At 44.7% G+C, this 19,448-nt stretch overlaps 1 protein-coding gene across 1 annotated transcript in view; it reads right to left on the bottom strand.

The window, feature by feature from the left end:
- The window catches only part of LOC142582135 (uncharacterized), a 117,394-nt gene extending 98,152 nt beyond the window's left edge, over positions 1 to 19,242 (bottom strand). Inside the window, exons 1-3 of the mRNA XM_075691529.1 lie at positions 18,899 to 19,242; positions 18,038 to 18,222; positions 17,604 to 17,717 (exon numbers count right to left, since the gene is read on the bottom strand). Of these exons, the coding sequence (XP_075547644.1) occupies positions 17,604 to 17,717; positions 18,038 to 18,222; positions 18,899 to 19,242 (643 nt within the window). The remainder of the gene's footprint in view (positions 1 to 17,603; positions 17,718 to 18,037; positions 18,223 to 18,898) is intronic.
- Between the last annotated feature and the right edge of the window lie 206 nt (positions 19,243 to 19,448).

The raw sequence follows: 19,448 nt of genomic DNA, 5'->3' as shown, positions 1-19,448 counted from the left end.
GAATTTGCTAAATCTTGAGAGACTATAAATTGTTTCCGATATGATGAAACGCCGGAACGGCTGCGTGTCGCAATCAAGAACAAACGACGTGGAAAATTGAGTTATGGGTCATCTTGCTTCACGACAATTCCCGTCCCGTCACTGATGTGGTTAACACAAAACTGGCAAAGTTCAAGTGGGAAACGCTGCAACATCCGCCATACAGCTTGACTTGTCGCCTTGCGACTTTCACATTTTGGGGCAACCGAACAAACAGCTCAAGGGACCATGAGAGTGGCTTGTTGGGCTAGTTGGTGCATGGTTATACTAGGAGAATGTCAGCAAACTTGAGAGCAGAAAAAAATCAGGAGGCAGAAATAGACAAAGAGACAGGAAGGTGGCTGGACTAACAACTGAACTTCATTTATGAAAACTACGTCCCCCAAGTCCGTACTGAACATGCGCAGGCACAACAAAACAAAAACACGGTCAACACCTTAGCTATACACGTCTACAGTTATAAAGAAATAAAAGCTCTTTCTTGGTTAAGAACACAGACGGCGCTTACACACTTCTCGGGGCCAAGTTTATAGATGCGATAGGCTTCAATCAGCTGTCTTTTCTGCTGGGTCTTAGCGTTCGCCCAGATTGAAACGTCACTGAAGATAGGGTTACAACCGCACTCTTGACAATGCAGCGGAAGATTACCTCCTGTGTCTGCGGGTATTAGATTTGCATGCTCACGCATGCGATCACTCACAGAGCGACCGGTTTGTCCTATGTAATCTCTACCATATTTCAACGGAATACTGTACACTACACATGTGTCGCACGTGCGGTGCTTCACGACATGCTTGGTATAGCACGAACTCTTTCACGAACTGTGCTGCGAGACCCTCATGCAAAGTTTCGCAAGCTTACACGGCGCAGAACAAACCAAACTGACGTCGTTTTTTGCCGCAAGCTTTTTTCAATCTATGTGAAATGCCATGTACATACGGCGTAACCACCAAGTTCTTTTTTATTTTGTCTCGCACTTCGCGATCCCCCCTGTTTTTCATTTTCAAACGCATGTACAGAGATTAAGCCACTGCAGTGATCAAAGTCTTTGGATAGCCTGCCACTAACAGTCTCCTTTTCTCAAGGAAACCAGATTCGTGTCGGACGATGACATGAAAGAGTCAGCTACAGACTTTTTGAAGCAGCAACCAAAGGAGTTTTATGAGACGGGAATCGCGCGACTCGTTAGTCAGTGGGACAAATGTCTAAATGCTCATGTAGACTATTTTTAAATAAAGTACCCCGTTTGTCATACATTCGCATTGGCTCCCTTTCATTTGACTTGCCCTCGTATATTTTGCAGAATTCCTGCTTTTTATACGTGCTCTCTGTTGCGACTATGATTTCGGTGCAATTACTCACGATACACACGACCGGCGACAGCTGCTCCTGCGTAATACGTTGGAAGAAATGACAGCAAGATTGAGATTTTTCACTGGCCGTTGCATATGTACAAGAATGTAAACACAGTTCTTGAATGACAAAATTTCATTAACATACTTGTCCAACTTGTTCATTTCATGGCCATTATATTTTTCATCCCAGCGGCATACACTGCTTTGCTGGTTTCGAACTGATATAGTTCTAAAGTTCGTGTGATATTTTCTTTACTTATGAAATAGACAAGAAACATGGAAGCACTGATATCGCTTATTTGGGCACACTTTTTGGCACGTAAGAGTACATTCTTTTATGAAAAAATAAATATTTTAATTGTTTTGACAGTGCGTAGCGTTCACGAATTCGTTTGCAACATCTTTGGCAATGACAATGCAATAATTATTGATGTATTTGATCCCTCGACAAATTATTGAAGAGGAAGCTTTAGTTCGCGCCCAACTCTGACGTTGCCTATATTCAAATACATGTAAAACGCAGAAACGCTTTTCTGAGATAGCCCATGGATCGCTTTTAATGCAATTTGTTGCATTTGAGAAAGAAAGTTAAACTCTAGTGTCTGTTGGAAGCGGAATTTCGATTCAGGGCCTGGATTTTGTTTAAGATATCTCGAAAAAATCGAAAGCTCGCAAAAAAATATAAGCACGACGTTTACAATCTAATAGCTCCGCATCAAGAACAGATATCGCGGTTCTGTATACGGCATCTATTATAACAGCCAAAGCGGACAAATTTGGTATGTTAATTCGTATCTTACGTAAATTGGTTACGTTGTATACAAGGATTCTGCAAAAGCCTTATTTCCATAATACTAAATTTTTTTGAGATTCATGTGTAACATATCAATTTTGTCCGCTGTAGATGTACTATTAGATGTAATTAACAGAATTGTGATATCGTTTTTCAATGTTGAGTTACAGAGTTTTAGACTTAGTAGTTTCGTTTTCTCAATATTTACGATTTTTGCCAATTTTTAATAAAGAAGTGACAATCTAAAAGAAAAATTTTAAACCTGCAGTCGCAAGAATTTTAGTTTTTCTTTTAAATGCAGCAAACCTTGTGAAATTTGCTGCAGCGGTTGCCGAAAAAAAACGAATTCCCCTTCTACATGTATTTAGAAGAAGCGCACCCGTGCTAAACCTTCCTCTTAAGGAGGAGGCCGTGCTGCATGCAACGTGAGCCCCCCCCCCCCCCCAAGGGCGTAGCCAGGGGGGGGGCTTATGGGGCTTCAGCCCCCCCCCCCTCCGAAATTTTTTCGTGCTGTCCATGCACCGCCGACCAAAGCGACCCCCGGCGCCGGAAATCATTCTGGATTTTGTCTAGAACGACTTTTTTCACGCTAGAAAAGCCATTTCACCGCAAAAATTGCGAACTCGGGCTGGATTTCGCGGCAACGCCCATGCACCGGGAGTCACATAACGCAAGCAGCCCCATTCGAGCAGAAAGTTTCAAGGACGTTTTGATGGCGAACGGGCTCGCCGCGGCATCTCGCGCATGCCGTGGAATCTACACTCTATCATGGAATCTACGGAGCGCGTGGATGTCAATTCCGAAACTTTATGGGTATAAAGTTCTCATAAACTTTTGATGTGAAAGGTGCATTGACATTTCCAAACGTGTGCTTTAGATTTTCAATTGCGGAACTTTGTAAGTTTAATGTTCCCATAAATATTTGACGCCAAAGGTTCATTAATTTTTCCAAAGTCGTATATCGGGCCATACAACGAGACAAGCGAAATCAACACACTATAAGACAAGTTGACAAAGCCCGCAGCGAGGCCCGATGAGACGGAGCGCTGTGGTGGTTCATTCGTGCCGTCATGCCACATAAAAAAATATCATTATTTTTTTCACCTGCGCCAAAGCATCCAGTGAAGACACTAAAGCCAGCCAAGGTAACTACGTTCTTATTTATTTTTTTACTTTGACTTTTAATCGCGAGGATACATTGAGCCTCTCCAAATTTTTTGTCCTCGCTCCCCTACCCGCGGGCTGCCAGAGCGAGCGGGTAGGGGATGCGCATGCGTTTTTCTCGTGTTGACCCGACCACCGCGCGGCGCACTTCGTTGCGCGTTCGGTTTTCTCTGGCCGAGTGTATTTTCACCTGGCAGAGTTTTGGACGCTTTCTAGCTAGCAGACGAGAAAAAGAAATAATGGTCGCTCGCCGCCATCACTGTGCGGACTCGACGGATTGCACCGCGTTTGCTTGAGCGCAACCTCTCCAGAAAGCTTTGTCTCGCCGGTGTAGGATACCGAGCAGTATGCGCATGGTTCTTGGTGGAACAAGCGTCTCATGTTTTCTTCGATATTCATTTGATAGCCACATTAGTTGACCAGAGTAGGCATTCGAATGTGACAAACATACTTTCCTTTGCGTGTTTTTTTCCTTACGGTGCCCCCTCCCCACAAAAGAAAAAGAAAACGTTGCGGCGCAGCGAATTGTCGCATGTTGAAAGTTCTATTTTGTTACTTCTTTTGCGGAAAGTAATGGGCCATGAGACGCTTCAGCTGCCGGATACTCATTATATTATCGCGATAGCAGTTACATGGACACTCTAGGCGCATTCCTGCCGTCGCCGTCACCCTCATGTTCCGCATAAAGTCCAAGGGCGATAACATCGTGACCGCGCGCCGCATGCTGTATGTGCGAGTGAAAGCGTAGGTGGGGATTGGCGTGGGTGGGCCGACGGTGGTAGCTCAGTCTTGTGAGCGCAAGGGGGAAAAGTGAGGAGCAAGCGCGCCGCCTTCCGTCGCGCGCGATACATCGGGGGGAGTGGATGGAATGGGAGAGGGATCTAGGATTCTGTGAATCTGTGATTGCGCAACATGTTTATTTGCCTTGTTTGACCCATTATATACCATGACTTTTTCTTCGATACGTAGATTTATCGGAGACTTATACCTATGCTTAGATATCTTGTTGTGAGGTTTTGTGCATACGTGCAGTGAACTTTGTTTCCAGTGGCACTTTTTTGCCCTTTATCAAGCTGTATCTTCGCATTTGTATATTCCATTGTATCTTCGCATTTCTAATGCACGAGGGCGAGTCAAATGAAATTGAGCCTACCCACCCTGCGCAATTATAGCTCTGTTCACTATCTGTAAGGCCTGCACGTAGCACACAGGCATCTCTCATTTACAAAAGTGACACGCAGGTGTGAGGATAAATGTTCTTTAATGCGCTCATACACTGGGTTGAACATGGTTGCGTGACGTAATGGAGGCTCCAGAAGTTGAGCAGCGTGATGCCGTGAGGTTTTTGACAACTGAAGGTGCTTCCCAAAAAGAAATTAGTCACCGTATGGCTGCCGTGTACATTGAACATTTCATTTCATTGGCCACTGTGAAGCGTTAGAACAAACGGTTCAAAGAAGGACGTGAAAGTTGTAAAGACGATCCCAGACCGGACCAAAACCATCGTGCAATCACCTCTAACAAAATTGCAAAGGTTGATGAGCTGATGACAAAAGAACGGAGGATAAGCATAGATGAACTACCAGAGCGTGTGAACATCAGTCACGGTTCGGTTCACCGTCACCGTTCACGCCATAATTCATGAACATCTCGGTTATCGGCCCTTGTGTGCGAAATGGATGCCCAAGATTTTGAACCACCGCCAGAATACGGAGAAATTCAGCGCTGCCTTTACTCATCTGATCCGGTAACACAATAAGGGTGACGATTTCTTGTCTGCAATTGTGATCGGAGACGAACCATCATGTCACTACTACGAGCCTGAAACACGACGGCAAAGCTTACAATGGAAACATTCGAAATCACCACCCCCAAAGAAAGCAAAGGCCGTCATTTCCGCCGGGAAGGTGTTCTTCACTTTGATTTTTCGATCGTCAGGGGCCATTACTGATAGAATTTGCTAAATCTTCAGAGACTATCAATTGTTCCCGATACTGTGAAACGCTGGATCGGCTGCGTGTCGCAATCAAGAACAAACTACGTGAAAAATTGACGAATAGGGTCATTTTGTTCCACGACAATGCCTGTCCCCACGTCGCTGAGGTGGTTAATTCAAAACTGGCAATGTTCAAGTGGGAAACGCTGCAACATGCGCCATACACTTCAGACCTGTCGCCTTCTGACTTCCACATTTTGGGGCACCTGAAGAAACAGCTCAAGGGAACCAGATTCGTGCCGCACGATGACGTGAAAAAAGTCCGTTGGAGACTTTTTAAAGCAGCAACCCAAGGAATTTTATGAGACGGGAATTGCGCGACTCGTTACTCTATGGGACAAATGTTTAAATGCTCATGGGGACTACTTATAAATGAAGTACCCCGTTTGTCATATATTCGCATTGGCTCTCTTTCATTTGACTCACCCTCGTATATAATGCAGAACTCCTGCTCTCTGTTGCGACTATAATTTCAATGAAACGTAACCTCGCGATACTCACGATACGCGACTTGTGTCAGCTGCTCCTGCGTAATACATTGGAACAAATGACAGCGTCATTGAGATTTTTCACTGGCCGTTGCATATGTACAAGAATGTAAACAAGGATCTTGAATGACAAAGTTTCATTAACATATTTGTTCTCAACTTGTTCATTTCATGGCCTTTACATTTTTCATATGAGCGGCATGCACTTCTTTGCTAGTTTCGAACAGATGTAGTTCTAAAGTTCGTGTGATATTTTGTTTACTTACTAAATAGACAAAAAACATGGAAGCATTGACATCAGTTATGTTGGGCACAATTTTTGGCACATACGAGTATAATATTTTATGAAAAAATATATATTTTACTTGTATTGACAGTGCGTAGAGTTCAAGAATTCGTTATGGCAATGGCGATGCAGTTATTATTCATGTATTTGATCCCTAGGCAAATTGTTTAAGAGGAAGCTTTAGCTCGGGCCCAACTCCGACGCGGCCTATTCAGATAAATGTAAAACGCAGAAACGCTTTTCTGAGATAACTCCTGAATCGCTTTTAATGAAATTTGTTGCATTTGAGAGAGTAAGTTAAATTCTAGTGTCTGTTGAAAGCGGAATTTCGATTTAGGGCCCGAACTTTGTTTAAAATATATTGAAAAGTTCGAATCTTCGAAAAAAAAATAGAAGCACAAAGTTTACAAATTAATAGCTCTGCATCAAGAACAGATATCCCGGTTCTGTAAACGACATCCATTACACCATTTAAAGCGAACAAATTCGATATGTCTATCTGTATCTTATGTGAAGTGGTTATGTTATGTATAAAGGTTCTGCATAAGCCGTATTTCCATACTTAATTCCTTGAGATACATGTGTAACATCAATTTTGTCCGCTGTAGATCTCCTATTATGTGCAATGCACAGAATTGTGATATCAAATTTCATTGCTGATTTACAGAGTTGTAAACTTCATTGTTTCGTTTTCTGAAAATTTTTGATTTTTGCCACTTTTCAATAAAATATTGACGGCTTAAATCGAAAATTCGATACAAACAATCACTAGAATTTAAGTTTTTCCTTTAAATGCAATAAACCTCATCAAGTTTGGTGAAGTGGTTGCCGAGAAAAACGAATTCTCCTTCTACATGTATTTAGATAGGAGCATCAGACCTAATGTTTCCTCTTAGGAGGAGGTCGAGCTGCATTGCGAGCCTCCCCCCCCCCCCCCCCAACGAAATTTCTGGCTACGCCACTGCCCCCCCCCCCCCCATACGAAATTTCTGGCTACGCCACTGGAAACGACGTAAACAGTATTCAAAACAGCGGAGTTGTGTTTAAAATACATTGAATAAACGGTGCTATAGTTTAACCATGAAATTGCGAAGCTGATGTTTGAATGACGATATAGAAAAGGCACACTTATGTTATAAGGCAAAGAATTCCAAAGTTTGAATAAAACAAATGCTACTCTTTGAGAACCATGATTAGTTCGTACATTGGGGAGTATAAAATTGCAATTGGAGGAAAAGCGCGTTATATTTGAATAAGTAAGCTGCTGCATAAGAACAAATTTTAGAAGGCATTGGACTTTAACTGCTTGGTAAGCAAATGTGCAGGCATTAAATTTGATTACATTGTCAATATTCAGTATGTGCAGTTCCCGATACATATCAGTAACATGCGTACGTCGGTTGCTCCAGGTGAGAATGCGAATGGCCCGATTCTGTACATGTCGGAGGGAAGAGAGGTGGCAAGGACATGTTTGACCCCAGGAAGCAATACAATAATTTAGATGACTGTGAATGAATGCATAATATAAGGCGATCAAAGTAGTTAAGTCAAAGTAACATCTAGCTTTGAGTAATACCCTAATACCATAAGAAGTTTTCCGCTGCAGTTCATTAATATGCAAATTAAATTTTAAGCGAGAATCAAGCTTGATACCAAGGAAGGAACAATGATCTGATAGATCAATAGGACGTTTGTTTATAAAGAGGGGCATATGTAACTTGCGCATAGTTTACTGGCCTGGAATTAAAAATCAGGAACTTACTTTTGGAGGGATTTATCAAAAGCTTACTATTAGCACACCATGCACTAACGTTAATAAGTTCTGTATTAAATGTTGCTGTAAGGTTGCTTATAGAATTACTCGAACATAAGAGAGTCGTGTCGTAGGCATAGAAGATGCATTCTGATAATGTCGTTAAACATCGTGGAAGGTCATTAATGTATAGTAGAAGTAAGAGCGGGCCTAGAATCGAGCCTTGCGGAACACCGATGTTAATTATTTTTTAGTGGAATAGATGCCGGAGATGGATATTAAACGCTCACGATCAGATAAGTACCTACGGAAAAGATTAAGAGCATTGCCACAAATGCCATAAGGTGCAACTTTAGAAAAAAGAATGTCATGATTAAGTGTATCAAAAGCTTTAATAAAATCTAAGAAAGCCGAAACAACGAAGTTATCCTTGTCAATTTCTAGTTTACATTTTTTCTGTAACGTAAATGAGAGCTAGGTTAGTCGAATGTCCTTGTCTAAATACAAATTGGTTCGGATGAAATAGGTTAAATTTCGTTAGCTAGTTAGACAGGCGAACATATGGATTAGTTTTTCAATTACTTTGCTAAAAAAATGAAGGATGGATATCGGCCTATAAAAAATTGAGCATTTGCCACCTTTTTTAAATACTGGAATAACCTTACTCATCTTTAACTCTCTGGGAAATACATCAGTTTCAAAAATGAGATCGATTATGTAAGTGAGCAAAACCGCAATTTCATCAACAATCATTTTCACATGGTTAGTAGAAATATTATCGATACCTGCGCTAGAGGACTTTATATTACTAATTGTCATTCTTACTTCCTCTGGAGTAGCAGGAAAAAGAAAAAAAATGAGTGACCACTACGATCAAGTTCGTCATGCATACTGGATGGAACAGGCAGGGGGGAGGAGTAGTCACTAAATGCGTTAGCGATATCTAATGGGTTAGAGATTACTGATCTTTCATGATGAATGTAGGCTATAGGCGGATTAATGGTTTTATTGAGAAACGAATTGATCAAGCGCGATTGTTTTTTATGTCTGAGCCAGTACAATTAATTTCGTTTTGACAATAGCGCTTTTTGGCATCCTTCATTAGAGCATTCAGTCTGTACAATACTGCTTGTAACGATTAAGCAGATCTACATTAAACGGTTGTCTTTTTCTTTTTTATATAAGTTATCTTTCTTACGCAGGCTATTAAGTAATCTCCCTGTCAACCATGGGTTTCTAGGGGAAGAACAACGTTTATGGCACTGTACGCATGTTGTCGATGAAGGTAAGCAGTTGGATATTATAGAGATGAAAGCGGTGTATGCTGATTCAGCATTATTAATTGAAGTGACACAAGACCAATCAGAATTAGATACCATTTCTTTAAATTTGTCGCGATCAAGCTTATTCTTAACAAAGTTCACGCTTTTAATGCGAGGTCTGTTCTCAAAACAAAGGGCAACTGGAAAATGATCTGTAATATTGCTTTGAATAATGAATGCGGACGGAGTATGAAGAAGATTCGAAAGCGCATGGTCAATAAGTGTTTCCTAACCTTTATTAGCACAGCGGGTGGGAAGGCAGAGTAGAGATTCAAGACCATAACCTTGGAAACAGCTGACATACTGAGTTAGATAAGAGGAGGAAGCATCAAGTAAATTAATGTTAATGTCACCGAAAATGACAACGGACTTTTTTCCTTTGAAATAATGTCAAGAGTAATGTCAAGTGCTTCGCAAAATGCGGGAATCGGTGAATTTGGTGATCGATAAATGGTACCAAAAACAACATTATTTCAATTCCTATTACAGAGCGGTCAACCTCAATCCAGACCGACTCGCAATCAAAGATATTTAAGTGAAAATCAGGCTTACGCTTGTAACTGACGTCGGCCCAAATAAACATGGCTGAGCCACCATGTGATGAAATGCGATTGCAATATTCTGAACTGTATGATGGAAAACAATAAAGATCTTATCGGAATTACATAGCCATGTCTCAGAAACACGGATAATTGAGAAGGAATGAAAACAAGAAGACAGTAGTATCTGATAACCGTGAAAATGCCTTCGAAGACTATGTGAATTGAAATGAATCGCTGAATGATAGTTATGCGAAAAGTAGGATGGGATATCGTTAACGGAAATGTACGACATCAGGTCAGATCAGAATAGGACGAATCGGAAAACAAGAAAGAAAAGAGAAAACCTATTCTATGTAAGCGAAAATAGCCAGGTCCGAGTGACTGCTTATGCGAAAAACTTTGCTATCAGTAGATTGCCTCGCCTTGATGACGCAGTCATCAGTCAACAAAAAAAAAAAAAAACTTTTCTTCCTTCTTGAGTTGCCTTACTGAATAATTGTTTATTTTGTGGAGTGAGGTGGTCATTCACGAAAACAGGTTTGCTTCGTGTTTTGCTGAATCCAATGTCATTAGTGTATATTTTGGCATATTTGGCCATTTTTTGTCAGTATTCGGGATAATGGCGTGGCGCGAAAGGAGCGGTGTGAAAGGCGGCCGTCATCCTCCCCTCCGGCTGCCACCACCGGAGAGAAGAGAATCAACGGCGCAGAATAGAAGCGTGCAAAGAACCGGACGGGCGCACGCTGAGGCACACCAACCATGGCTCGAAACGGGAGAGAGAGAGAGAGCGGCGCGGGCGAGGGCTGTCCTTCCCGAGCCCGCAGCATGCAACCTTCAGGCGCTCTAAACCTTCGGTACAAGCCTGACCACGAAAACGGGCGAACTATATCCAAAGAACGCTATCCGCTTTAAGACAGCTCCGAGCTGCAAGTGATACTGACGGCGAACGGGATTTTCGACACAGCGGGCAGCATGTTGATCAGGTGCTAAAGGTCGCAGCGACAGTGAGTTCTTTGCAGAACCTGTGGGAACGCAACCCGTCTACATTAGATTTAGTGCGAAACGACAAGCGCAGCACGAGATGCCCACATAGCGGCGAGGATATATCAGCGCCAGTATATATGGTCTCACCTTGTTCGAGCATATTAACGATGACTGCAAGGTCAGGTGAAACACCACAAGTAACTTCTTCTTTACCTCGGGCTGTCTCGTGCTCAATGGTTGGCCAAGTCCCAGTTCAGTGAATTTTGCTTGCTTGTACCGGACTTTGTGTCGAATTGTGATTGTACTGTGTGACATAGAATGTATTAGTGGGACGTATGTGACGCCTTCGTAGACTGCGTGACAGCGCCCACAGAAACAGTTTTGTATTGTATGTGTGGTGTGTGTGTGTTTTTTTTTTCGTATTCTTTTTCTCCCGTCTATCGCATCCCTTTCCCTCTCCCCCGGTACAGGGTAGGCAACCGGAGATAATCTCTGGTTAACCGCCCTGTCTTTACAGTGCCTTTCTCTCTCTCTCTCTCTCTTTGTTTTGCTTGTGTGTGATTTCCTTTTTTTTCTTTTTGCATGACTTACCCGCGTGAATAAAAGTTGTCTGCATGCAATAAAAGCATGCAGATCCGTTTTATGTATTTACTGCCGGAGCGGCTTACAAAATATGTCCCCTTTACATTATTTATTTTTTACTTCGAAAGCGTGAAAAAATATCCAACAAAATGTACTCGAATTACGACACTGCAGATGAATAACCGACCCAGACCGAGATCATTTGCAGCAACAAACCAAAGCAATTAACTCACTAGATAAAGGAATTCCATCAAAAAACTTCTATTTTACGAAATTTATGGCACATATTTATATTGCAGTGTTGAAGGAAATCGTTATAAAAGTCGGTTTCCATGTTTATACATTTGAATATGGCCATGTAGGTAGAAATAACTGCCATAATATTATTCGTTCTTTACGTTATTACGCACGCGCGGGCCGCGAAGCGCGGCTTCTTGCTCGAGCCTCCCGTTTTGTACACTGCACGATGTGAAAAAAAAAAAAAAGATCGCTTGTCATTTCGCGGTCTTTCGCTGTCGGTGTCTTGCCGAGTAGATCCAGTGAGGAGGTTTCGCACACGGCTACAGCTGAGACACAAGGAAAGGATTGCACGAAGTGCTGTGACAACGTGGAACAGTGCTGGACAAGAAGCACGTGCGTGGTGGCGCTCGTTTATACGTCACAAAAATGGCGTCAGTACAATTCAGTGCGTCCCTAAAGGACATTTACCAAAGTCTTGATTGAGAGATGCAAATGGTTGTGTCTTTGCAAACGGCGTAGACGCGTAAACGTGAAGCGTTAATTTCCGTACTGCTCAGTTCGTACAACTCGTATACTTGCAATTCTAGTTCCATCCCGAGACTAGCAGCGTCTCGATATTTATAGAGTGATGTCAAGCAAGGCGTCGGGAAGCTATAACTGTAACCAGTGCTTAAAGTCCCCGGCCCTCCCTCGGCAAGTCAACTGTAGCACTGCGGCACCCATTCAGCAAGCGTTGGAGGCGATTTTATTGCCAGTCGTGCCTTGTGCGGACAATTCTAACTTTCTAATTTTTTTATTAATGATAAAATTGCGATTAATCGATTGATGTGGCATGAGCAAAAACCGAAAAGCCAGTAATGTTGTACACCTGCATGGATTTCCCCGAGGCGCTACACATGACAGTCACCACCTTTGTTCGACAAAGATTCTTGACACAGCATACTCTTTCATACCTGAGGGTGAAGTTACCTGCTCGTGAATTAGTGCATGTTCACCTTGGTTTCTTTAGGTTACCAGTTAATTTTCATTCGTTTAGTAGTGCATTATGAGTACTGTGTTATACCAAAGACACATGCATTTTGTCCACTTTTGTATGTAAGTATAGGTGTAAAACCATAAAATATATTGTTATAGTGCCTGAGGTTGTCAATGAAGCAAGGTGCCTTATGTTCTGTGTTGCAGCTAGACTTACTTGCTTTGGGTTCGTATATCTCTAAACATTTACCTCCTGAGTTGTTCCTGAAAAGAACGTTTGCAAAATACCAATTACTTCCAAGTGCTTCATTGAATCGGCACATTAAGTAAATGCCCGAAAGACAATAAGAGTAATGTAGTTATTTGCAGAACACTTAAAAAATTCATACAGAAACTCCTCGTATAGTTGTCTAAGTACGCGTAAGCATTCAGCCGCTTGCTCATCTACACGCAGCCCGGTATCATTATAAATGTTATGGAACTTGATCCGACCAGTAAAGAATCTGATCAACTTTCATCGATCGTCCGCTTATCATGTTGGATGGCGAACATGATAAGGCAGGTTCAATTAAGATGGAGTTCATTACGGCACTCGCACCCACGACCATTGGTGTTAATTAAGGTGAAGGTAATTAGTCACTGTTAATTAGGATAAGTTAATTAATGCACTCGAACCCTCGACCTTTGGAGGGAGTCGAACCCACGACTTTTGGTGTTAATTAAAGTTAATTTAGCTAAGTTGTTGCAAACCACCACTACATTTGCTGAAGGGGCTCGTAATGCTTTATTGATGGTTCGGATGCTTGTTTTGAGCTTGTTCTTTATTGAAACGCTGTTTTTTGTGTAGCGCGGGTGCACTGCTCGCTTCACTTTGATGACCTCTTGTATGCCTTACGTGGGTATGAGCCATTGCATTTTCTGCTTGTTTACGGGTGTATGAGCCATTCGTTGTCTTACCTGACGGACGGATTTGTCGTTGGGTAGGCATATAAATGCTTACCCATTTAAAATTCGTTTAATTCTAGAGAAAGTTGAATTCACTACACTGCTTTTTAAGCACTAATAAACTAATGAAAAAGTAAACGTCCCAAACACAAACTGTTCTGCCCTGTAAAACATCTCCGGTATACGAGGTCTGTTAGAAAAGTATCCGACCTTTGGCCGAAGAGAAAAAGAAACTGGCATAACTGGAGCGTTGGGAACCTAATAACCCTCAAAGTAGTCTCCTTGGGACTCCATACACTTCTTCCAGCGATGCTGCAATTGTTGGAAGCATTCCGAGGAGGCATCTTTCGGAATGGAGTTTAGCTCAGCTGTCCTTGCAGCCATAATGTCTTCTCTTGTCTAAAATCGCGCTCCTTTCAATGGGCTCTTGATTTTGGGAAACAGCCAGAAATCGTAGGGCGCCATATCAGGAGAGTAAGGAGCCTGTTGAACTACAGGAGTCTGGCTTTTCGCCAAAAAAGTATGAATCAAGTGCGAGGAATGTGCAGGAGCATTGTCGTGATGGATTCGCCAATTTCCTGTTGACCACAACTCCGGTCTCTTGCTCTGCACAGCATCACGTAGGACATCCCTGTAGTATTTTTTGGTGATTGTTTGACCCTGTGGTGCGTACTCGTGGTGTACCACACCGTGGGAGTCAAAGAAAGCAGTCAGCATCACTTTGACGTTGCTGCGCACTTGGTGGGCCATCTTTGGTCTTGGTGGTGTGGAATGCTTCCACTGGGACGACTGGGATTTGGTTTCCGGGTCGTACCCATACATCCAAGACTGGTCACCAGTGATTATGGTGTTCATGAAGTCAGGGTCACTGTTTGTGGAATTTAGCATGTCCTGTCAGACTTCAACACGAAGTTGCTTTTGCTCCACCGTGAGCAGATTCGGCACGAATTTCGCCGCAACTCTCTGGCCAAATATCTTCGGTCATAGTGAATGTGCAGAAAAAGTTCTGATGCCCACCTTTTCCGCAATTTCTCGGATAGTGACACGATGGTCCCGCATCACCACAGCGTTCACTTCGGCAATGACGTGGTCATTTCGGCATGTTGATGGCCGACCCGAGCGTGGCTGGCTCTCCACCGATGTGCGGCCGTCATTAAACCGGTTGTACCACTCCTTAACCTGTGTGCTGCTCATACCATCGCCACCGAAAGCCGTCTGAATCTTCCGAATGGTTCCCACTTGGCTGTCGCCCAGTTTCTGGCAAAGTTTGATGCAGTAGCGCTGCTCCAGTCACTCCGCCATTTTCCTTGCAATAAAAAAACCGACAGAGCACTGCGCACTACCTCACTCAAACGCTGCGTCCCAGCGACTGATGCTATCGGCAGGCGGGAAAAAATTCGCGCATGCGCACGAAGGTTCCATGTCGGCTGCTTCAAGCGCACTTGTTTCATATCCATTAGGCGTTCGCAATAAAAAAATAAGGTCGGATACTTTTCTACCAGACCTCGAATATATATATATATATATATATATATATATATATATATATATATATATATATATATATATATATATATATATATATATATACGTGTGTGTGTGTGTGTGTGTGTGTGTGTGTGTGTGTGTGTGTGTGTGTGTGTGTGTGTGTGTGTGTGTGTGAGTGTGTGTGTGCTATACTGGTCGCCGCGCTATGAGGGCCCCTCCTTCAGTGAATGGAGACTTAATCCCTGACTGTAACAACGTTTGAACACCTGCATTTGATACGCGGTTGCCTGCAAGCTGGATTTTTGGAAAGTTCCCATGAAATTAACAAAATTGTATCATTTTCCACAGTATAAATTGGATTAACTATTGCGTTGAACAGTGTAATTTGGCTTGCTCAGATAGATATATCTGAACATGAGACATTACTTTCACGACCAAACACAGTGTAATCTTGATAGCGAATCAACACTTTTTCGCTAATTAACTTTAGGGCACATGCCGAAAGCATGAAATTGAAGCCTATTGGTAATAATGTTTCTTTTTCTTTTGTTCTTGATTTTCGTTCAGTAAAAATCGGCACCGCCTTATACGTCCTCGAAATCTGTGGCGAAATGATGTTCCAGCGAATATTATTCCAAAATTCCTCTTGCGGTTTGCAACTCTCACTAAATCTAGGAACACTGTAATAAATCAGCGCCGCCTGCGAGCTGCACTGTTTCTCAACACATTCCGGGTTATGTGTCATAGTTCCTGCGAGTCGTAATGACACTTTCTTTTTTTACTTTCGGTATGAAAAACATCTATTTTTGTTAGGTTTTCGTGATGCACCCACCAATACATTAACCTCTACCCCTCCCCCCCCCCTTTTTTTTGTGCGCTGTGACTGCTCTGTTATTTACACGCTATCTGAAACTAAAGCTTGTTAGGTGTGCCAAACCTTCGTTGCAGTTGGCCTTCACGAATCTATTTTCTCATCCTTTTCCACCAGTACCCCCCCCCCCCCAGCCTCCTCTTATTTATCTCTATTTTCTTTTCTCCCTATCCATCTTTTGTTTATATCTAGTATCTTTTTGTGCACACGAGGATGAAAAGAATTACATCCCATTCATTTTTGCCCACTATAGAGCAACACTCCAACACAGAGCAACACTACATCAGTATCAGTGGCGCAGCCAGAAATTTCGTTCGGGGCGGGGGGGGGGGGGGGGGGGGGGGCTCACATTGCCGCTCGGCCTCCTTCTCATCATCATCATAAAAACTTTATTGTAAGACTGAGGAGTTTGCGGAACGCAGGCTCCCGGGCCCCCGCACGACCCCACTGCACTCAAGCGTTTATGTTGCTTCGCTCCATAACGCTGGCAGCCCGATCAGTAGCCACGGTCTGCAGGACCGGGTGTCCAGAGCGCAGCAGGGTCTCCCAGTCCTCCCAGGTCTTCAGGTGCTCGAGGCAACGCGGGGGAGGATCCGCCGGGCAATGAGAAAGGAGGTGGAGAGCAGAAGCGCGACGTTCGGGACAGAGATTACAGGCTGATGTGAGGAAAAGTGGGTGATAGCGAGAAAGAGTGTGAGGAGATGGGAGAGTGTGTGTTTGTAATCGGCGCCAAAGGGTTGCTTGCGATTGCTAAGGGATTTGTGCGGTGCGGGGTACAGCTGACGCGCCGCCTTGGAGGCATTCGTCAGCTCGTTGAAAGTGTGCGCGCGCTCCTTCGTGAATCCCGGATCGGAGGACGCAAGAGCCCGGTTTAAAGAACCTCGGGCTAAGAGGTTGGCGGCCTCGTTTCCAGGATTCCCGCAGTGCGCGGGCACCCAAATCAGCTCCACATGACGGGGCGGGGGTGCGACGGGCGAGTCCAGTACGCAAAAAGCAGGGACGTGGACTCGGCCTCGTGCGAAATTTAGGATTACAGTTTTGGAGTCTGATAAAACAAACCGTGCTTCTGTGTTGATGATAGCTAAGGCAATGACGGCGCTTCCTCTGCAGCTTCGGGAGAGGTGTCTGGCGGGAGTGTGTGCGTTCCGATGGGAGAGAGAGTGTGATCCACCACGGCAGCGACCGCTTCATCACCCTTGCAGGCTGCGTCTACCCATACGGCGTCCGGTTCCGTAATAACGGTGGAGTGCTGTAGCTCGAGCTCTGTGGCGCTTATCGTGGTGGTCGGGGTGCATGTTACGGGGGAGTGGCTTAATGAGCAGTTCGCGGTGTAAGGGTTTTGATATGGTGCGTAATGTCGGATCGTTGGCTGGTATCCGGATTCCAAGGGAGTGCAGTATGTACCGGCCAGTGTTGGTTTGTGTGAGACGAAGGTATTGTGCTTGGCGGTGCGCGTCTACAAGTTCTCCGTTTGTGTTGTGGAGGCCTACTTGTAAGAGTCGGTCGGTAGGCGTACTTATGGGAAGGTGGAGGGCGACTTTGTATGCCCGGCGAATAAGAGCATCCATGGCGTCAGTTTCACGGCGAGAGAGCGTGAGATAGGGGGTGGAGTAGAGTACACGGCTGAGTACAAAGGCGTGAACAAGTCGGCATAGATCACGCTCCCTCATGCCTCTGTGGTGGCCCGAGACCCGGCGGATGTGGTGCGAGATCGCCCCTACTACCTGCTTGAGTCTCCGGAGTGTAGCCGTGTGCTTCCCATCACTCTGGATATGCATACCAAGTATCCTGAGTGTTTCGACCTCTGGTATCGGTCTACCGTCCAGCTCGATCACGATGGGGGAGCAGGGCGAGTTGTGGTTCTTGGGACGAATGCATAGCAGCTCGGACTTCTCTGGGGAACAAGAAAGTCCTATGCTAACTGCATAGTTTTGGGTCAGATTGGTGGCTGCTTGGATGGTGTCCTGTATGGCGCCATCTCTGCCATGGGTAGTGCATAGCGTAATGTCGTCAGCGTAGAGAGTATGTTTCAGGTGAGGAACGGTTGCCAATTGTCGTGCTAGGGGGATGAGAGTGATATAAATAAGAAAGGTGAGAGGACGGAGCCTTGCGGGGTGCCTATGCTTTTTAGTGAGTATGTGGAGTAGGTGAGCGGGCCGAAGTGAAGCTCAGCCATGCGTGCTGTGAGGAATGCCTGAATGTAGGTGTACGTACGTGCGCCCACATTCAGTGGGGAGAGTGCAGTCATGATCGCGTGATGTTCGACGCGATCAAAGGCTTTGGATAAATCCAAAGCCAGGACTGCCTTGGTGTGGCTTGGAATGAGCGGATCGAAGATGTCATGGGTGATTTGCAACATGGCGTCTTGTGTGGACAAATGGGGGCGGAATCCCACCGTGCTGCGAAGGTATAAGTCATGGTCTGTCATGTGCTGTGCGAGCCTCGCTGATACCACATGCTCGAAAAGCTTTCCGAGACACGAGGTTAGCGAGATTGGGCGAAGGTTTTGGAGTGTAAGCGTCTTGTTGGGCTTCGGAATGAAGGTTACGTTTGCGTGTCGCCAGGACTGGGGGAGGGTGGCCTCTTTTCAGCACGGGTTGAAGTACTCCGTGATGCGAGTAATCGATAGATCGTCCAGATTACGAAGCGTTGTGTTGGTGACCTGGTCGGGGCCGGGCGCGGAATTGGTGCGGAGAGTCATGAGGGCTGCTCTGACCTCCGCCTCTGTTATGTCGGTGTCGAGTTCGGGGTTCGGCTGTCCTGTGTATGAGAGGAGAGGAGATGGTATGCCAGGTGAAGTGTATGTGCCACGGAGTGTACCCAAGAGAGCATCGGGGTAGTCCATGCGTGTGTGTGTGAGCTGGGTGACGTGGTGGTGGGTGGTGTTTATTTGTTTTCGATGGATCGATGAGGTGTCGGAGGAGGTGCCACGCCCGTTTGGTGGTCAGTTTGCCGGCGATGCCGTCGCACACTTGCCCCCAATTTGAGCGGCAGAGCTCCTCTGAATGCAGTTGAATTTGCGATTGTAAAGCGGCTAAGCATTTCTTTAGTGTTGTTATGTTTACCCGTTTCCACCTTTCTAGGAGGCTGTGGTAGGCCTCCCAGAGGTGGGCGAGTCCGGTGTCTAGTGTTGGGGTGTCTGTGGTGGTTTCAATCTGCTGCGCGTGGTGTAGGATGTCAATCTGAAGAGAGTCTATCCAGTCAGTGATGTCGGTAATGGGGTTGTCAGGAAGGGCAGTCCGCGCGGTGCGGAGAGCGTCCCAGTTAATGAGTTTGTGTGTCATGTAGGTGTGGCGGGGTGATTTGAATGGGACAGTGACTTGTATCATGTAATGATCACTGCCCAGTGCGTGTTCTGTTCTAGTCCAGGTCACATCACGGAGGGAGTGGCTGATCACCAGATCCGGACTAGTGTCCATGCTGACACTGTTGCCGATTCGCGTAGGCATCTGAAAGTTGTTGTGGACGGAAAGTTGGAGGTTCTGCATGAGCAACCAGAGCCTGCGACCTCTGTGTGTGGCTGTTTTGTATCCCCAGTCAGTGTGCTGACTGTTTATATCCCCACCGATTAGTACGGGGTGCTTCCCTGCTAGGCGGTACAACTCTCGGAGGAGGGAGTCCAACG

The sequence above is a fragment of the Dermacentor variabilis genome, chromosome 5 (assembly GCF_050947875.1).
Source record: "Dermacentor variabilis isolate Ectoservices chromosome 5, ASM5094787v1, whole genome shotgun sequence".
NCBI classification, from domain to species: Eukaryota; Metazoa; Arthropoda; class Arachnida; order Ixodida; family Ixodidae; genus Dermacentor; species Dermacentor variabilis.
This window is presented reverse-complemented; position numbering and strand designations above follow the sequence as displayed.